The sequence below is a fragment of the Lygodium microphyllum genome, chromosome 20 (assembly GCF_053477565.2).
Source record: "Lygodium microphyllum isolate KBCC chromosome 20, Lygodium_microphyllum_v1.1.10, whole genome shotgun sequence".
Taxonomy (NCBI): Eukaryota; Viridiplantae; Streptophyta; class Polypodiopsida; order Schizaeales; family Lygodiaceae; genus Lygodium; species Lygodium microphyllum.
In genome coordinates, this window is record NC_141154.1 from 103,573,795 (window position 1) to 103,594,199 (window position 20,405).

General features: G+C 41.9%; 1 protein-coding gene across 1 annotated transcript in view; it reads left to right on the forward strand.

Moving 5' to 3' along the window:
- The window catches only part of LOC148019194 (uncharacterized), a 71,369-nt gene extending 61,466 nt beyond the window's left edge, over positions 1-9,903 (forward strand). Inside the window, exons 2-4 of the mRNA XM_087701316.1 lie at positions 8,654-8,728; positions 8,789-8,865; positions 9,733-9,903. Coding sequence (XP_087557442.1) covers positions 8,654-8,728; positions 8,789-8,865; positions 9,733-9,903 — 323 coding nt within the window. The remainder of the gene's footprint in view (positions 1-8,653; positions 8,729-8,788; positions 8,866-9,732) is intronic.
- Positions 9,904-20,405: the final 10,502 nt, after the last annotated feature.

Consider the following 20,405-nt stretch of genomic DNA (forward strand, 5'->3'; position numbering starts at 1 on the left):
TAGAGAAGAAGCTCACCTTCCTCATTTAATATAGCATGAATACATGTAGCTACTAGCAATGAAATCAACAACTATAGTTCATTCTATTCTCTGCATTGTCTCTATCTCTTTCTCTCATTGTGCATAGTGTCTTTTCATCTAGTAATCCTCTAATTCCTATTTTCACTACATGGTATCAGAGCCCCAAGTCCTATTTCTCTAGCTTATCACATGTTTCTCAAAATCAAAAATTTTTAATCCTCCTTTACTCTCATTCTTCCATTGGCTCTCGTCAATGCCACTACCTCTTACAGTTGACACATCAAGATCGACAAACTCAATGGTAGTAACTATCAAGTATGGGAGCTAAGGATGGAACTCTACCTATCTCAAGCCAACCTACGCGATATTATCAATAACAAGAAAGATTTCCCTGAACAAGAAGGAGCAAATATGGGAGATTGGATGCAAAGAGATATAGGTGCAAGAATGGAAATACTTGTCCATTGTGGAGAGATAGACAAGTACAACTAGTAAGAGCAATACCCATTGCAAAAGGTATTTGGGATTTCTGTAAAATATTACACGGTGCAGCGAACAGAATCTGAGAAAGAGATAGAGAGTACACAACAGATAAGAGGAGAATCAGTAAATTATTTAACTCCAAACAACTGATACAAAGATGGCTCTGTCCACCCGTGCGCTTCCACTGTGTGAAGCTTAGATGGCGATCTAGACAGAAGATAGGTGAAGAGCTTAAGGCTAGCTGGAACAACAACTCTGACTGGGTGAAAGATGAGTGAGAGATGGCTGCGAAGGGGTTTAGCTTTTATAGCCCGCGAAGGTCGTTAGGTCGGTCGACCTACCATATGAGCCTCCACTAGTCGGCTAGGGAATATTCCAGGGAATATTCCCTTTACCATCAGGCCGGGGGCGCTGCCCCTGGACCCCCGCCAGGGGGGCCAGTGGACCCCCCAGCCAGGGCCCGCTTCCGTGACCCCCGGACCCCACAATAGGGGCCCCTTTTAACTCCCTTACACCGCAACTCGATGCAATGCGCCTCGAGTTGCTACCAGCTTAAGCACTCCGTCTAACCCAAAGATTAGACCCACAACGGTCACCTTTTTGCCATCCGGTCACATAGACCTCATCTGATATACAAGTCAGGACTCAACCAATGTCCGGGCTCACATTTGGCTTCTCCTCATAATGGGGGCCTTACAACTTTGAGCACCATGGATCGTTGGTAGCACCTAATGAGGGTGGGGCATTGATCATATCTAACAATTTCTTCAAGAACACCTATGAGCACACAGATATTGTCTATCAAATGACCATGTTCAGAAAAATATGTACTGTCACTGCAGCATGAAGTTCAATCTACCACCAAGTTCTTAGAACAGTGGCAATCCTTACTAGATGAAATCATAATATTTGGTTTAGTCATCTCTAAAGAACTACAAGCTATGTTTCTCCTCTCCTCTTTGCCTCTATCCTGTAGATCTTTTATTACACTCAAAGCTCCACTGATAAACTCAAGCTTCAGCCTCTAATCAATAGAATCAAGCAAGAGAAAGTCATGAGAGATACTCTTTCTACTTCTTCTACTCAAGTCAAGTACAATACTTTATAGAAGTTGGGTTGTTCCACTCTCCTCATTGTGCATATGGGATTCAAGATATCTCTTCCTCGAGCATACATCATTTGTCATTTGTCAACACCCCCCTCCAATGATGATGTTAAACCTTAGATGAACAAGGTGGAAAATCCGAAAAATCTAAAGCAGAAGATAAGGCCAAGACAAAAGTGAAACAGAAGATGAAGATGCACTAAGAAAAATATGGAAACACAAGAAGTGCAAAAAAGTCCTAAATCAAGGAGAAAGGCATGCAAGAAAAAGTGCAAGTCAATACTTTTGTAAAAGAGCGCAAGGCGCACCATGATTTATTTTAAGAGCAACTCTCTCACCCGTGCAAATTGTAAAGGTAGATGGGCGATAGGAAGGAAGCTAGAAGATAGGAGGGCAATGGGAAAAAGGGCATAGACCATGGCCAGCCATGTAAAAAAGGGGAATAAGGGGATGACTGCCCAAAAGGGATTTAGGGTTTTGTATATAAAGTTGAAAAGTGAATGAGAAGCTCATTCTTGTGTGTCGCTGAAAGTAGCTCTCTTCTTCTTCTTCTTCTTGCTTGCTTGCTTGAGCTTGTGCTTGGGAGAGGGAGTGTGAGAGTGTGAGGGAGTGAGTTTGTGAGGGTGAGGGACCGTGGTGGAGAAGCTCTCCATCTTCTCCTCTCTTCTCCTCTTCTCGTTTCTTTTCTTGTCTTGCTCACATCAATGGATCTTGGAGCATGGAGCTTGAGGATGGAGCTCATTTGAAGCTTGCACTTGGATCGTGGAGCTACTAGAGTATTCAAGAGAGGACGCAACTCAATCACGCATGGAGATAAGCTCACTACACTCGTAGAGATGGATAGCGCATCAACTATGTGAGAGGTAGCCATTAGTGCTTGGCTTGGAATGCTTGAACAATAAGCGGTTTGTGGGTCTTGGTGGTTGAGCTTGAGCTCATCACCTCTACATTTTGGTTTTGTTGCTAGGACAATCAGATTCAAGCCTTGAGTGCTTACGCACTTTGAATAATGTAGCATTGAAATAGGGTTTTTTCCGACTCGGTGCTTGAGGTAGATAGGTAGGAAGTGAGGGAGTTTGACGAGGTATTCGATCTCATTGGCAAGTAGGTTTTTGGTTTTTTGGATTTGAAAAAGCAGGATGGAGTAGTGTAGGTGTTTTTTTAATGATTTTTGTTTACATTTAGGTAGGATAGGAGCAAAATAGTGTGAGCACACAATAGGGTTTCTGCTACTGTATAGCAAGCTAAAACATGGAAAAAGATATGCTTCTAGTCCTAATGACTAAGGAGGGTGACTTGGGAGGTAAGGACTGAGTAAGGCAGTACCCTAAACTCCCAAGGATAGGGGGAAGAAGCTCAATTCTGCACATTGAGAGTGAAAGAGAGAGCTTGAGAGAGAGAGAGAGAGAGAGAGAGAGAGAGAGAGAGAGAGAGAGAGAGAGACCTATTGATCATAGAGAAGATCATGCACTTTGATTCTGGTGTTTTCAACCAATCCAAGTATGTACGAATCTTCTTTATATGCCATTGATGTGATCTGGAAGGTACGACAGGGGGCCTTGACGAGCACTAGGAGAAATCAGCCAAAAATCATTGCACTGTGCTGTCAAATTCAAAATCAGACCACTCTCTCTTGGTCTGACTCCTAGAGTCGGACAGTCGGACGGACCCGTCCGACTAGGAGAATCAGACCATTCGAATCGAGGAGTCGCGGACCGCCACTCTGGGTCCGATCAAACCACCCATCTGGTTGGACACTCTTTGACAGTTGTACCATGCTCTTTAGTCCGATTGGACCAGCCGTGCAATCGGATACCCAACCATCCAATCCAATACCCAACCGTCCAATCAGATAACCTTTCCCAACCAGACCACCCATCCAATTGGAAACCCCATTTGTCCATTTGGACGCGCATAACAATCAGATCACTCTATAGTCAGACCACAACCATAGGACTCAGACCCAACTACCTATCGAACCACTCTTCAGAATCAGACCTAGTCCAGTCGAGCTATCCGACTCTGAAAGTGGGACCACCTAGAATCAGACAGTCTGATTCTGAGAATCGGACTAACAAACTAGAATAAGAAAATACAGACCTAGAGACCATATAGAGCTGAAAGTACATTACAGATCTATCATTGGGCTGAAATCTAGAGCAAGTAGTTCAAAACTTGGCTACGAACGGTCCTTCAAATTGCACATGGTGTTTAGCGTAATGGCCCTGTGGGGGCTGGGGGGGTCACCCTCCTCTAACCCCCTGCCCCCTCCGCACCTCCCCCAAGTAGGCTCGAGAGAAAATCCGTGCCGTGAGAGGTCCTCCGAATTAGATCCTAGTATAATAATGGCACTACACAAGCATAGATTTTCATTTGCAAAACAACTACCAAAAGCCCATACTCCAACAAAGACAAATAGAGATCCTAGAACCTCAATGGGCCAATCTAGCCAACAAGGGCAAAAGAGGATAATGAGCACCACATGGGTAATGTTGCTCATTATAAGGCTGATTATTTAACAAAGCAAATGGCAAAATCTTCTAACAACAACAACGAGAACATCTTCCAGCCAGTGCCAAGTCCACCTAGGAGTCCCAAATCTCATACACCCTCTTTCCCTAAATAGACACAAGAAGCACAACAACAGTCTTCAATTGCAGCTACTCAATCCCAATCTCTATCTCCATCTGAGCTTCTAGATGTCCAAGATACGGGAGATGACACCACCCTTAGCTCTCAGCCTAAGGATATGTCTGTACAATCCACTGTGATGAGTTAAAAGTATAGAGGGTGCAGTCTAACTATGGCTGCCAAGAAAGGTCAAGTAGATATGGAGGTGAGAAATGGAACCATGAGCTAGACTTGAGCTGACCTGAGGTTAAGAGGGACTAAGAGAGTAGAGAAGGGAGTTATGCCATGCCCAACTGGGCTCTGATACCATGTCAAGATGTGTGGGATCTAGAGCATGGCAGATGCGGAAGCTATGGAGGTTGAAAGAGGAAGAAGAAACTCATGAATACATTGACCTTGACAAATACAAATTGTCACACAAGTGAATTAGGTTCCAATATTGAGACTTGGACTCATATAAAAAATCTTGTATATGGACAGTGACATTGACACTTTACTAGAAAGAAAAGAGAAGGTACTTGCTATCAATCCTAACGGCTTTGTTCAGGTACAGACCATTGATGCCTCTGATGATCCTTTCTTGATCAATGGTTATCGCCTGAAAAAGTACTTCCCTCCCTGGGGATCTTGACAATCACAGTCGACCTACCCTTTCTCTTTTGGGCGGCGCACTGTCCTTCTCGTCGTACTTCTGATAGCCCTAATGATTCTCCTCATGAGGCGATCTCGTTCTGCTAACCCCTCGCAGAAACATCTCAACCCGACCTTGTTCTCTTCTCATATGATCCAACAACGGTGGTGAGGTTGGTCCTAACACATGGTATTTCTACCATTCTCTTTCTTAATGAAAAAAAAGGAAAAACAAAAAAAAAAGAAAAAAGAAAAAAAAACGAAATTGGTATTGGAGAAAAGGAAGAAATTCCCTATCATAACAGGCCTCGTTCCAAGAAAATGTGGAAATACCCTTAGGTGGGAAGTTGACTGTGGAAAAGGTGGTAACACCCCACAGTTTAGGATAGCTAACTCATCACCTGCAGAACCTTTCCAGTAAGTAATTTGAAGCCATCTCCCTTGGTGCGTTGTTTCTGCAATATCAGTCCGTCTGCCCTTCTTAACAGACGGCTTTTCTTACAAGTCATTGAAGTACCAGACTTGTATGCTGCCTCCCTAGGTATGCCTCGTCTTCAAGATCCTCATGACAACCATAGTCGTCATGATCTTCATCACCAACCCCTTGAGTGATAGCTTTCATCCTAACAAGATGGGGATGTGCATATGGGCTACCCTCTGTATCTATCAGAGCGTGAGACAGAGGGTGGGGTGAGTGACCAGTGTTTCCCTTGAGATCAAATGAGAGGTGAGATGTGTGAACGAAGTGTTGCACGCATGGGATGGGCCTCTCAATGCACAATGCACGATTTGTTCCTGTGCACTGCACCATAAGGCTCCCTGTCCTTCCTTCTTGCACTCTATGCCGGCACAGGGTGGGATGCACAGTTGCACCATCAAATGAGCACAAGGTATACAACCTTTGCACAAGTGACAGTGAGGATTACATCAACGGGTTTCAGGAATGGGTTGCCCTCTGTATCTTTTAACAGAGCGTGAGACAGAGGGTGGGCTGAGTGTGACTGGTGTTTCTTCAATCAATTATCGAGAGGTGAAGATCGAGGGACGTTGCGACCATTGGAGTTAGGTATGTTTATGTTTCCCTATGCACCCATTGAATGGGTCTCTGCCATCAGCACAGGACACGTCACTCTGTTTTGCACACTGCACTACAAGGTTCCCTGGCCTTCCTACTTGCATCTATGCTAGACGGGTTGGACGGATTGATGCACCATCAATTGTGCACCCTGGCATACTCTCTTTGCACCATTCCTTTGTCGATTCCTAAACCGGGTGTGAGCTCTGGGTTTCATCATTATTTCTTCGAGTGATGTTAGTAATGGGGCGAGTGAATGCTCTTTCAATCCATTTGAGTGATCGTGAGTTGAGTGCAATATCCCTCGTCATCAACGAATTTCCTGCGATTCCTTCAACCATCTGCCTCCTTGGGTGCTGCCGTGTGGTCCCTGCCACGAATCACGAAGACCGTGAGCTGTGAAGACACCTTGTCACCTCCTGCAGCTGACAACGATACAAAATGCAACCTCAATAGTCGACATTCCTCCTCGGCAATATGGGCCAAGGTTTTCTAATCCTACACATTCTGCTTCTCAGTGATGGTTATGTCTTAAGTGTGGGGACGTCGTGGTTGGTCTGATGTGAGATACCAGATCCTTGATATTTGATTTACCCTTCCTGCTAAGGTTTTAAGTGTGGGAACGCGTCCCTGCGCGTCTATGTTGCATATCCCCATGCATATACCCTGTTGTGATCATGCATCTATGCCATGACTTCATTTTATCTGGATGGGGTCCCTTCCCCACCCTTTCGTTCTATTTCACCCCGTCCCCGGGGTTGTTTCTTGACCGTTTTTCTTTATCCTTTGTTTTGTGATTTTTCTATGCAAACTCACCCTACGTTCACTAAGAATCACATCCAACCTTATAGCCATGTTCGTCCCTTGGAACTGCCCATTTTTCCTTTTTACCAACCTCTGTTCCGACAGACGATTCTAATGTTATTAATTTTGAAGCAATTCTCGTAAAATGGACAGTTTTCCATGTGAATGCGTTTTTATTGCTTCGAAACCCTGATCTGATGTGCCAGCCCTGTCCTACCCATTCCCCCTGACACTTTTTCTTTTTATTCTGTGTCCTTTCGACGCACGGTTGATCCATTATGAATTTTTTCGGGTTTTTGGGCCCTTTTCTTGCCTAGTTTTCACATTTTTCCATGTGAACCTGCCCTACTTTCACCGAAATTCCAGTTTAATTTGAGATCCATGTCCTACCAGCCTTTTCCCACTTTTTCTTTTGTCCATCCCCCTCTTCCGACTGTCAGATTTTTAGTTATTATTTTTTCTAAGTGTTTTCAGGTGTGCTTTTTGTGTTTTTTCCACGTGAACCCCTCCTAATTTCCCCCAAACTGAGTTTTGATGTGTCAGTCCTGTGAATCCCTTCCCTCGAACATTTTTCCTTTTTACCGTCCTCTATTTCGACACACGGTTCTTCCTGTATTAATTTTCGAGTCCATTTTTAAGCCCATATTTGAGGTTTTGTCCCATGTGAACATGTCCTATCTCAATCGAAACTATGTTTTATCATGATAGAGTTGTTGGACACCTTATTTTGCACAATTTCCCTTCTTTCCGCACTTCATTCCGATGTGCAGATTTTCCAATATTAATACCCATATGTGTTTTCAGGAGTATTTTTTGTGTTTTTCCCATGTGAACACCCTGATTTTGCCCCGGACCTGATGTTGCATGTTTCCATCCTTTTCCCCTCGTCTCCCAACACATTTTTCCTTTTTACGGATTTTTGAATCGACGAACGGTTTGCATTTTATTAATTTTTATTCCTTTTTCCCATGTGACCGCGTTTCTCGTGTCGCACTTTTTACGTGCCTCGGGACGCCCCCGTGGCGTATGTGGTTCGCACATTGCCGTCCCTACCCCGTTTCACTGCAAATTTTTTACTCCCGCCCGCACATGCGCACGGGATGAGGGTGTGTTTTTACCCACCCATTTTTTATTTTTTTCTTTTATTTTTCTTTTTCCATTAAACAAAAAAATAGAAAACAGAAAAAAAAGGAAAAAAAACCAAGAAAAAGAAAAAAGAAAAATGACACGAAAAAAAAACAAACAAACAAACAATAAGGACACAAAACGGAAAAAAAAAACAACCGAATACATAATCATAATAATACATAACTTTAAAAAACTAATTTAAAAAAAACAAAAAACAACAACAAAGTCACACCAAAAGAAAAGAAAGAAAAGAAAAAATAAAAAAGACAACCCAGAAAGAAAACAAAGACATAAAAAAATAATAAAGAAAAAAAAAACAAAGAAGAAGCAAAAACAAAAAAAAAACAAAAAAAGAAAGAACAAAGAAAAAGAAAAAGAAAAAGAAAAAAAAATACCTGTTTATCGTTGTCGTGTCGCATCCCCACCTTCCTCTTCCGCTCTTTCTCCTTCCTCTTCGTCCTGCCCTCCTTTCTTCCCCTTCTTCTCCTTCTCCCTGCCCCTTCTTCTCCTCTCCTTTCCCTTCTTCTTCTTCTCCTTCTTCTCCTTCTTCTCACCCCCCCTCGGCCGCCTCACCACCTTGTGACGCCACTACCATACTGAGGATTGCCGTCGTCGCCTCTCGTTCGCTGCCCTGTCGACAATCGTCACTTCCCGTTCGCCGTTGCTACCTCTGCTTGCCGCCGCCACTGCCGCCGTTGCTGCCTCTGATTGCCACCGCCGACGCCGTCGCTGCCACCACGCCTGCCTCCTCCTGCACCATCACCTTCCTCCGTCAGCGCCCCCTTCTCCTCCTCCCCCTTCTCCATGTCCTCCTCCTCCTCCTCCTTCTCCTCCTCCTCCTCCTCCTCCTCGTCGACGTCGTCGCTGCCACCGCGCTTGCCTCCTCCTGCACCATCACCTTCCTCCGTCAGCGCCCCCTTCTCCTCCTCCCCCTTCTCCCTGTCCTCCTCCTCCTCTTTCTCCTCCTCCTCCTCCTCCACCACCACCGCCACCTCCTCATCCTCCTCCTCCTCCTCCTCCACCACCACCACCGCCACCTTCTAATCATAATAATACATAACTTTTAAAAAAATAGAAAACATAAAAAAATGAAAAAAAACACCAAGAAAAAGAAAAAAGAAAAATGACACGAAAAAAAAACAAACAAACAAACAATAAGGACACAAAACGAAAAAAAAAACAACCGAATACATAATCATAATAATACATAACTTTTAAAAACTAATTTTTAAAAAAAACAAACAAAAAACAACAACAAAGTCACACCAAAAGAAAAGAAAGAAAAGAAAAAACAAAAAAGACAACCCAGAAAGAAAACAAAGACATTAAAAAATAATAAAGAAAAAAAAGAAAAAACAAAGAAGAAGCAAAAACAAAAAAGAAAAGAAAAGAAAGAAACAAAGAAAAAGAAAAAGAAAAAGAAAAAAACATACCTGTTTGTCGTTGTCGTGCCGCGTCCCCACCTTCCTCTTCCTCTCTTTCTCCTTCCTCTTCGTCCTCCCCTCCTTTCTTCCCCTTCTTCTCCTTCTCCCTTCCCCTTCTTCTCCTCTCCTTTCCCTTCTTCTTCTTCTTCTCCTTCTCCTCCTTCTTCTCTCCCCCCCTCGGCCGCCTCACCACCCTATGACGCCACTACCATGCTGAGGATTGCCGTCGTCGCCTCTCGTTCGCTGCCTTGTCGACAATCGTCGCTTCCCATTCGCCATTGCTGCCTGTGCTTGCCGCCGCTGCCGACGTTGTTGCTGCCTCTGATTGCCGCCGCCGACGTCGTCGCTGCCACCGCGCCTGCCTCCTCCTGCACCATCACCTTCCTCCATCAGCGCCCCCTTCTCCTCCTCCCCCTTCTCCATGTCCTCCTCCTCCTCCTCCTCCACCGCCGCCACCACCTCCACCTCCTCCACCTCCTCCTCCTCCTCCTCCTCCTCCTCCTCCTCCTCCTCCTCCTCCTCCTCCTCCTCCTCCTCCTCCTTCTCCTCCACCACCATTGCCACCTCCTCTTCCTCCTCCTCCTCCTCCCACCCCCTGGTAACCACCCAACCCTGGTAACAACTAACCTCACCTTAGTCATAACTAACCTAACCTAAGTTAAGTTAACCTAACCATTAGTTAATTTCACTAACCCTAGTTAGTTACCACTAACCCTGGTTAGTTTCCACTAACCCTAGTTAATTGACCCCTAACCCTAATTAGCCTACTCACCCTTAGTTAGTCTACATTAACCCTAGTTAGCTAACTCACCCTTGGTTAAATTACCTGACCTTAGTTAGATTGACTAACCCACAGTTAATTAACCTAACCCCTAGTTAGCCTAATTTCACACTAGTTAGTCTGACCTAACCATTGTTAGCCTCCCTAACCCTAGTTACATTAACTGACCTTTAGTTAGACTCCTAACCCTAGTTAGACTTACTGAACCTACCAAGACCTAACTAGACTTAACCAGACTTAACCTACCCAAATAGACTAACCTAGTTAACATGACTAACTAGACTAACCTAATTTACTAGACTTAACCTAAATAACCTAATTTACCAGACTTAACCTAACTAACTACACTAACCTAACTAACTTAATTGATTTACTCAACTAAATTACCTTAATTGACTTTCTTAGACTAAGCTAACCTAATTTACTCAATCTACTCAGTTAGCCCCCGTTCTTGCCTTTTCTCTTCCGTTATTTTCCCGTTATGTACCGGTGTGCTAGCAGGCGTTCACGCGTGAGGACGCGCTTCCGACTTGTCCGTGCGGTGGAGTATTGCAGTCAGCCATTCACACGCAGTCATCCTTCGTTGTTCATACGCAGTCGGGGTACCGCCTTTTATTTTCCAACCCACAAATACATAAAAATAAATAGAAAACACATGAAAATTCCAAATTTTCATTTTAAAATAAAAAAAATTACATTTTTTTTTTGAAAACTTTCCAATATTGTTGAAACTATTTGGAATATTTTTAAGTGAAAATTTTAAAAAATTACAAAAAATTCAAAATCTGAAAATTACTTCAAAATTACATGCAAAATGAGTAAAATTCATTGAAAATTAGTAAAAATTCAAAAATAAATTCCAAAAAATTCCACAAACCCCCTATCTCTTTTGTCCATAAATTTTCAATTGAAAATGCTTCCATAAATGGCAAAAATATTATTTGAAGCCAAAAAATCCTAATTTTAATCCTACACTTCATAAAATTTCATTTTAAATTCTCAAAATCAGTTGGAAAGTCATGGATGAATTAACATACATTGTTGACACTTGCTAGGTGACTGAAAATTCCACTCTTACACTTCATACCATATTCATGTGTTATATATTTCGATTTAATTATTAAAAAAAGAAAAAAATAAGAAATAAAAAAATAAAAAAACAAATAAACCAAACCAAATAATATACAAAATACAAACACACCTAAAATAAAAATAAAAAAACCATAAACAAATTAGAAAATTATATATATATATATATATATATATATATATATAAAATCAAATCCAAATATATATATATAATCAAATCCAAATAAAACAAAAACACTAAGGTACTTTATTTTTTTCAGTCACAGTGGTGTTTGTTTTTGTTTGACTGGATTCATTGCATTTGGGGAGACTACTCCGTGCGCCTTCAGTCCATTGCATACACACCCCTACCAGGTATTTATTTTGTGAGCTTTATTTATTTTCATTACCCCTTAACCACAATTAATTGCTAAAATGAACTATATTCACCCACCTTTTCACGTGCATTCGCGCTAAACACACAGTTTCTAATAATAAAGAATCAACCTGCCGTTCACTTTGCACGCGCTATGTGCGCTTAAGAGACACCTTAATTTTTAATAAAAATGAACCAACCGTCACAAAAAAGCACGCGCTGGCAAAAAAAAGTGCTTCACATCACTATTAATTTTTAATTAATGAATTTACATTTAGAGACCCAGTCTGGGAATCGTAGTCCGGGTTTCGATAAAGCATCGTTTCACCCTAATAAATTGTAATTAAAATTTTAAGAAGGAACACGTTTTCTTATTAAGGTTTATAACCTAATAAAATGTCACCCATGTTAATAATTTCTCAAAAAGAACCTTTCATTAAAATAATTTTCCCTCACTCCACTTTTTTTTCTCCCTTTTAATAAACACACTTCGTGAGATGGGCGCGTAAAGTCCTTTTAGTTGAAATTGTGGGTCAAGGTTATGGTTAGGTCATGATGTACATTTTTATGGTATTATGATTTGTCTATGTGCTACGATTACGAGAACGGTTTGTAGTTTTTTCTTTCTTTCTTGCGTGATACGGGGTTTTGGATACTTGTTTGTTGCATCGTATGAAGTTTTCGGTCGCATATGTGTAGAGGTCATGCCGAATTTTTCCTAGGATGTGGGTTGTTTGGGGTGGTAAATTGGTTAGCTACGTTTGTGTATGTGTGTCCTTCTTGTGATTGATTTCTTTTTTATAGCCCTTTGGTTGTTTTGCACGCATTCTTTGTGATTGTCTATGTTGTGGTGTGTGTGTTTTCCATCTGAATGGTACCTCACGCTCCTCCTCCTATCCAGTATGTCTCGCTAGTCAGTAGGGATTATTCTTCCCTAATCGCTTTTGAGCCTATAGCGAAAGCAGGACTTGCGACTTTCGTGGCTGCTTCATTCTCCTTGATTCGAGATGATCCATCCTTGTGTGATGAGTTCCTTGCATCATACAACAAAAAGTCGGGACTGGTTCATGGTGCTTCCATGGTGTTGACACCCCGAGGGTTAGGGAAGGCTTTGTCTCTTCCCTACAAAGGAGAGCCCTTTATTATAGCTAGACAATTATTCTCTAATGATAAGATTTTCAAGCTATTATAGAAGCAGACCAAGGAAATTTTGGATGTCAAGAAAGTGATCCACACTTTAGGCATATCTTTTTCCATGATCACTGATCCTCTTTGGAAGTTGATCTGCCAGTTCCTCCAAGACAGGTTTATGCCTGCCAAAACACCATCCCATTACTTGTCCAAAGAGCTCTTTACAACTTCCAAGATGGTGTTAAAAGGAGTGGCTATTGATTGGAGTACTTACCTGCTTACAAAGATGGATCAACATTTTGTCAAAGTAGCCAGGGAAAATGTTACAAATGTCACATATGGATCCTACTTGTATGCTTTCTTGACATACTCAGGCCTAAAGAAGGGTGTGCTACCACCTCCTCCATCTAATCCAGTACCTCCCCCTCCATCTTCAGAAGAGTCAAAACCTATTGATATAGAGGATCTTGATTGCCCTTCTCCATTGGTCATTTAGCGAAAGCGCTTGAAGCGTGTAGCAGATAAAACTCCTTCAGTTCTTCCTTCAGTCCAATTCCTGCTACATCTGGGAGTGACCTCCTTGCTTACCTCACATGTAACAATTTGTTCAGAGCACATAGAGAGTTGGACATATCAGTCCCTTCCCTGAAAAGTCTAGTATCGGGAGATGCCATTCCATTCCTCTGTAAAGACATCCAGAGTTTGATTGAACTTTTAGTGACAACCTGTGTTCAACAGCTGTATGCTTCTTTTTATGAAGAACTGATGCAGTCCAAAGACCAGTTGCATAAGGCAACATCGGAGCTAGCCTCTGCTAAAGACATACTGGCAAATCTGTTTAAGCAGATGGAGTAGCAAATCCAAATGATTGAGACCCAAAGAGAAGAGATATCTTCTTTGAAGATTCAGTTAACAGAAGCTCAATCAAAGGTCACTAAATTCTCAAAGGAGAAAGAGAGGATGTCCAAAGAAGCTCAAGAGTTTCAGGCTCTTTTAGATGCAAAACTCTCAGCCTTACAGACTGCTCATGACATAGTGAAAACACAAGATTCCCAAATTAAGCAATTGCAAGACCAACTGGCATAGTCACGGTCTGTTCCTCCAAGCCCCAATGTTCCTATTATTCCTTCTATCTCTAAGCAGGACTTGGCAGTTCTCCAGAGACAGGCCACATTGTGTCCTTTGTTCCAAGATAAAGTGGAAAGATTGCAGTCTAGGATGGATTTGTTATGGTCTACATTTGAGCATTTCGAGGAGTATGTTCCTCCGGACCATTCTTTCTTTGTCCACTATCAATTGCAGAAGTAGGTCTTTTACATGAAGCTTTCAATGATGGATCTTCCTCTTCCAAAGGATGGTTGGAGTGCGGCTTGGTCTCCTGAGTTGCTGAGTATGGTGTTTGAAGATTCTGTGACGAGGACGGATACCATGTTGCTGTCTTACATGTATCTACGGGGTGATTTGTTGATTCCAGATGAAGTAGATATGGCCTGGTATGTGGTTTTGCAAGCTGTCTTGTATGTCAACTATTTGGAGTTGCGAATAGATGACATGTTCGAGTGTTATTTCTCAAAAGTGGCTATTTGCCTTGACAATTCCTAGCACTCACAATGATTGATTCTATGGTCTTGAATCAATGTCAGAACATAGCTTCTACTTATGTACAGAGCACTAACCAACTGAGGGTGGATCTCTTAGCTCATCTTTCCAAAAACCATCCATTTGATTCAATTTTTTTCAATGTCTACCAGAGAAGATCTGTCTTAGGTCCCTCTATTCCTAGCCTATTGTGCTATCAACAAATGGCTCATCGCTACGATACCTATCTTTCCCTTTATCAAACTAATTCAGCAGCAATCTTACCTCTTCTTTTCCAACGTCAATCTTTTCCTCAAATTCCCATATTTACCTATTGTTCTTTTATCGAAGATAGAGTATTTTTCCCTTCTCCACCATGCCCTTCACCATCTATCCATATATCTTCTACTTTTCCTGTTTATCAATTAACACCTTTCCTAACTGATTCACTTAAATTTTTAGCCACTCCTTCTTTAACTTATTCCTCCTTTTATGATTTTTCCTACCCATCTCTTCATCCTCTTTTACTTGTTCCACTTCCATCTCCTGCCATTTCTATTTCTCAACCCCTCAAATATTTTTTCCTTTTACTCACTTGTGGATTATTGTCGCTTCCAAACTTACGAGGCATGGAGCAACTTCCTCGTATTTCATATCATGTTTAGGATGGCTATGAACTCTTCAAGTTATCGCAGATGATCTGGCATGATGGGGATCTGGGATCGACTCTACAACCCTTCACCACTATATGTGGAAAGGCATTGGACTTGGAGCGTATGTTACTGCTACATAGATGCCAATCGACTCGCCTATCTTCAAAAGGAAGACTTGAAGATCATCAAGTTATTCATCTTCTATGAGGCTCGTGCAAATAAGATCCTACACATCGAATGCCAGCAAGTAGAATAGAATCACTATGTCTATGAGGAGGTGGTCAAAGCCTTGCTAGTAGATATAATTAAAGTAATGGGGTGAAAAAAACGTCATGGCTATCAAAAACAGGGATTTCTTGAACTTCCCATGACTTATCACTTCCCGAGAATCCATTCCCCAAACCCATATTACTATCATGTCCCTGTAACTGAATCCAATAGGAAATTATTAACCTAGTGTTGATGTATCTCCTGAAAAAAAAATCATCCCAGCCAATCTCTATCTATTCCCGAATAATTGTACTTGAGGCTTATGCTTCTTTATGGATAAATAAGAATTTTATGTTCATTTGATTTGTTGCTAAGTATTGATGAAAAATAATCTGCACATTGAGATACGTTATGAAGAGATGTGTAAATGCAATCGTAACCCAAAGGTCTTAATTGGTAACCTAATACAATGACAAGCGCAGAACCAAAATCTTGTTTCCACACTAAGCCCAGCGGAGGCACAAGAGAAGAAGTTTCTTCTCAAACAAATTAAACCACTAGAATCTGACGGAAAAGGGAATACTATTGAAGTTGATGCCGAAGTATGGATTTAATCCATGGAGGATTACTTCAGTGCATTAGGAACAACACCTGTAAACCAAGCTATTATTGATAAGCTCAAGCTTATTACCAGCGAAGCTAGGCTCTAGTGGAAGACATGGTGTAAAGACCAAGCAATCACAATGAAAGCACAATAACTTGGGATAAGCTAAAGGAAGCAATGCAGGGGAGGTACATACCACGTGCATACAGAACTCAAAAGATGAACGAGTTCTTCAAGTTTGTTGAGAATAGCAAATGATGTATGCCCATAGAGGCTGAATATGTGCCCAAAAGAGGCTTGCCCATAAGTGCCTTTGTATGAGAGAGAGACAATGATGTATGCTCTAGGAAGAGATGTTTGAAATCCCATAAGCACAGAGAGCAAAAGTGGTACTATCCAAAAAGCTATAAAGGCATGTACTTGGCACTCATTTCAATGAATGGTACTTTTAATTGAGTAAATCAAGATTGTGTTTATGAGTCCAAGATAATCTATCTTGGAACCTAATTCACTTGAGTTACCATGTAACATCCCGAATTAAACTAGTTTTAGAAAGGATAAGGGGATTTTTTTTAAAAAAAAATTTATCCCCTCCTCCCCCAGCCGACGTCACGCTGGAGGGGAAGGAGGAAAGCCACGGGATGCAGCACCCTGGCACCCATGTAGGTGCTGAGGCCATGTGTGCTACCGTGTAGGAGAGGGAGGATCCCCCTCCCCTCCTATTTAAACCAAGCGGTGAGGGGATGAAAGGAGGGAGGAGGGCCGCTATTCTGAAACTGTGAGGGAGAGAGAGAAGGCCTTTTGAGTAGAGAGGACCCCGTGGAGGTGCTGCCACTTGAAGGAAGACAAAGGGAGGCTGCCACTCTGCGCTGACATGGGCTGCCACGTCACCGATAGGAGCCGCCTTCATCCACTGACAGTCGGCCTTATTACTCCCCCTCCCCCCCATAAGCTTCTGGAAGCTTAGAAGCTTCCAAATGGGGGGGCCTTCTTAGCCCCCTTTCCCTTGGCTTCAAAACCACCCTCCCCCCCCCCGTGTTCCCCCCTGTGTTTAATTTCCCTTAGCTCCCTTTCTATGGGTTTTAGGTTTACCCCCTTCGCCTTTCGAGTTTGTCTTTAAAGGCCCTTAGGCCCTTTCCCTCATTCCGAAAGGTATAGCCTTTAAAGGCTACTTTTTTTTCTTGAAGTTCTCCCTTAAGATTCTATAGGGCCCATTTTCCCCAAGAGAATTTTACCTTAGCCCTTTCCTTGGCCCATGCAAGAATACCCCTTGGAACTCTTCCGTACCTTGTTTCTTTTCCCACATGTAAAAGAAAGAGGAATGTTGAGGGTTGTTGACACCTTCCTTTTTCACTCAAAATCCTCTTAAGGGATTCCACACCTTTTTCATTCCTCGATTGTGCGAGTCACTACAAGGCCATTAAGCCCCTCCCATGGCTTTAATGGGTCTTATCCACAAAAGATTTTGAAACACCCCTTCTTTCAAAATCTCTACTTCAAGGAGGGAGTCTTCTAAAACTACTTTCGATGGACGGTGCAAGCTATTGCAAAAAGGGAGCGACGGTGGAATTCCAAAGAAGAGTTGTAAAGCTACTTCCACGATGGAAAAACTACAATTACGATGCCTCCTAAGAAAGTCCAAGGCATAGCCGCGGGAGGGTCATCTCCCAGCATCCACGTGGACATCTCACCCCAATCCCAGGTTTTCCTTCATAATTTTTAAATGTTGAAATTCAATCATGCAAGGTTAATTGTTGGATATAGGATATATTTTTGTCCTAGATGTTCACGACGAAGGAACTTAGTCATTAATACTTTTCTTGAATCATGCAAAATAAAGAAAGCATAAATGCATTTCTAGCAAATAGCCTTATGCATTGAAATGAATAAAAAATTAGATTAATATCCATTAAATAGTATACTTCATTTAAGCCTAGATGTATAAACTACATATCACACTATTAACCCATATCCTCTTCGCAATAAAGCATCATGGAAAGTACAAAGCATGAAATGATTCTTATGATGCATAAACTCTAGGAAATTATCATTTGTCAACTGCATAAATTATCAAGCAAAAGGTTGCTTGTTTAGCATGAATTTTGTTCACAAAGTATAGGAAGATCAGTGGAATTAACCTAACCTATGCTTGACCTCAAATCGGTAAGTTAGGGTTGAAAAATCAATTTACGCATAGACAACGAATCATATGGAAATGATCTCGAAATTATTTTCTAGAGTAAGCAAATTGGCATAGACCTAAAACATCTAAACCCCAGAGTACTCGTTTGGAATGAGTTAAATTCCAAGAAAAGCCTATACCTTAAATACTTGCCCACATTCACTGAATGTAGGGACAATGAAATGTAATCATAAAGTGAGCTAAAGTTTGTCCCTAAGAATCTTACAAGATGGAACTTGGAAACCCCAGGTCTAACGACGTTAGCCTAATGTAATCAGGAACAGATTGATTCAGGATTCCATTCAATGCGACACTTGTGCAACAAGTGTGGAGTCACTATGATCTTGTGATTGGATCACAAGGGAATGTCCAAATTCTCGCAACGAGGATGGCAAACCCTTACGCAAGTTATCTTGCAAGAGGATGAATAATCATCCCAATTTAGTATCTTTCTTGAGTAAAGAAGATTGATTGGAAGCTAATGACCAGCCTATAAAACTGAAATAACTGATGAACTTAAGGATTGACCAAGTCGGGATAATAAGGTACGCCCTAGCCCAGGATATAGGGGATCTTGCCAAGATGTAAGTCATCCCGGATCGAGTGTTGGATGCATTCGAAAGGAAGGATTCATTCCTTAGCAATTTGCCAATAAAAAAATGATCAATGGAAATGTTTGTGCTTGCTACAGATTTTAGAGCACTGTTTGGCTTTGTTTGATCAATAAACTGAAAGATAAATGGATATCTATACTTCAGGTTGACGTCCTGAAGGGAGAGACAGCTTCAGTTACCCCTGACTGCATGCCTGACCCTAACCAAGGGGGTTGTTGACCGCGCCAAGCATGTGGACCGAATCCGCCGCGAGAGGTCTCTCCGTTGAGCGCTACTTGGAGAGCAGGAGGACGCTTGGGTGCCAGAGAGGCTCTAGCCATAAATCCCTTGCCTTCTGGGCCCTCCACAAGAGGCTAACGTGACTCGGGATTGGATCTCGAGGTCCGCATACTAGTCTACGGGTGGAAACTTGGATTAGTGATCCCCGTGGATTGTTGGATAGCCTTCGGGCGGATTGTGGATAAGCCTATGGGCTGGATTCTTTGTATTTCAAAGATAAATATGATAACTTGTTAATAAGAAACTTGTCTGATATTGTTTTTTTATGTCAAGTGATAAGATTACGTGAAGGAACCAGTGCCTAATGGGTTAATTAAAGAAGTTGGTTGTTATATGTCCAACTAATGTGTTAGGTAATTAAACAACTAAAACAACCCGAGGAAAGTGCGGAGGATGGGGCCATAGGTCCGTCCTACGAATGGGTGGTCCCGGTTGGCCGGGAAATTTTCTCAAATCACGATGGATAGCCAGAAGATCGTCAAGGACACGCACAACCAAATCATTGACCTAGAGATATGATTGAGCCCGATTTACACTATTTTAGGGGAATGGAATGGGACTATGCCTTATGGCAGAGAGGTTGAGCTTTGCATCCCTCTCATTTTCCATTCTCCTTGAACCAAGTGCAGCGTGAATCCGCTTCAGACCTGGCGTTTCTGCTTAAAGTAGTTCGCTTGGGTCCGACGCTAGTTGCTGTTAGGAAATGACCAATAAGGGAAGTCCTAAATCAAGACGATCCTAAGTGGGAACGACCGGAATACTTCCGCTACATGGCAGATGAGGAAAGCCTAGATCGCAAACCCCGTAACATTCCATGGAGTGCCGGGTGGAGCTTTCTAGACATCCTTTCCGATGGACTGCTAAGACGTGTCCTAAAGATACAAGTGGACACGTTACAGTTGGTATCAGAGCCAACCAACAAGGAATTGTTTTATGAAATCTTAATAAGAAGAAGTAAAGCAAATGTTGATATTCGAAACATTTCCTTACCTTCAATTCTGTCTTGCAAAATTACGAAGCGTGGAACAAGTTCTTAGTATTTCAAATTATGTTTATGACTGCAATGCATTCTCCGCATTATCGACAAAGGGTTGAGATGATGAACATCCTGGAGAAAATCTATAATCCATCACCTTTATACATGGAACGAAGATGGACCGGTGCTTCATGAATCTACTATATAGCCACCCACCAGTTTGCTTACCTACAAACCAACCTAAAAAGGATTAAGTGGTTGGAGGACTTGAAGGTCGTGAAGCTCTTCATTTTTGTAGAAGCTCACATAAACTCAACTTTACATATTAGAGGTCGGAGGGTTGAGATGAACTCATATGTATATGAGGAAGTAACCCGTGTAATCCCCGCCGACAAGATTAAAATGTTAGGACGCCATGAAAAGAATGGGTTCCAAAGGAAAGGATACCCTGAACTTCTAATGATTTACCGATTCCTGAAGATCCATGACCCGAAACCATACTATTATGCAGTTCCTGTATATAAATGTAATACAATGTTGTTCTCCCCAAACTAAATGTAATAGTTGGCTTATCATCACAAGAAATGTTGTATTCTGAAAGGGCTATGCCCATATAAATACAAATAAGACTTCTTTTTATCAATTTCTGATT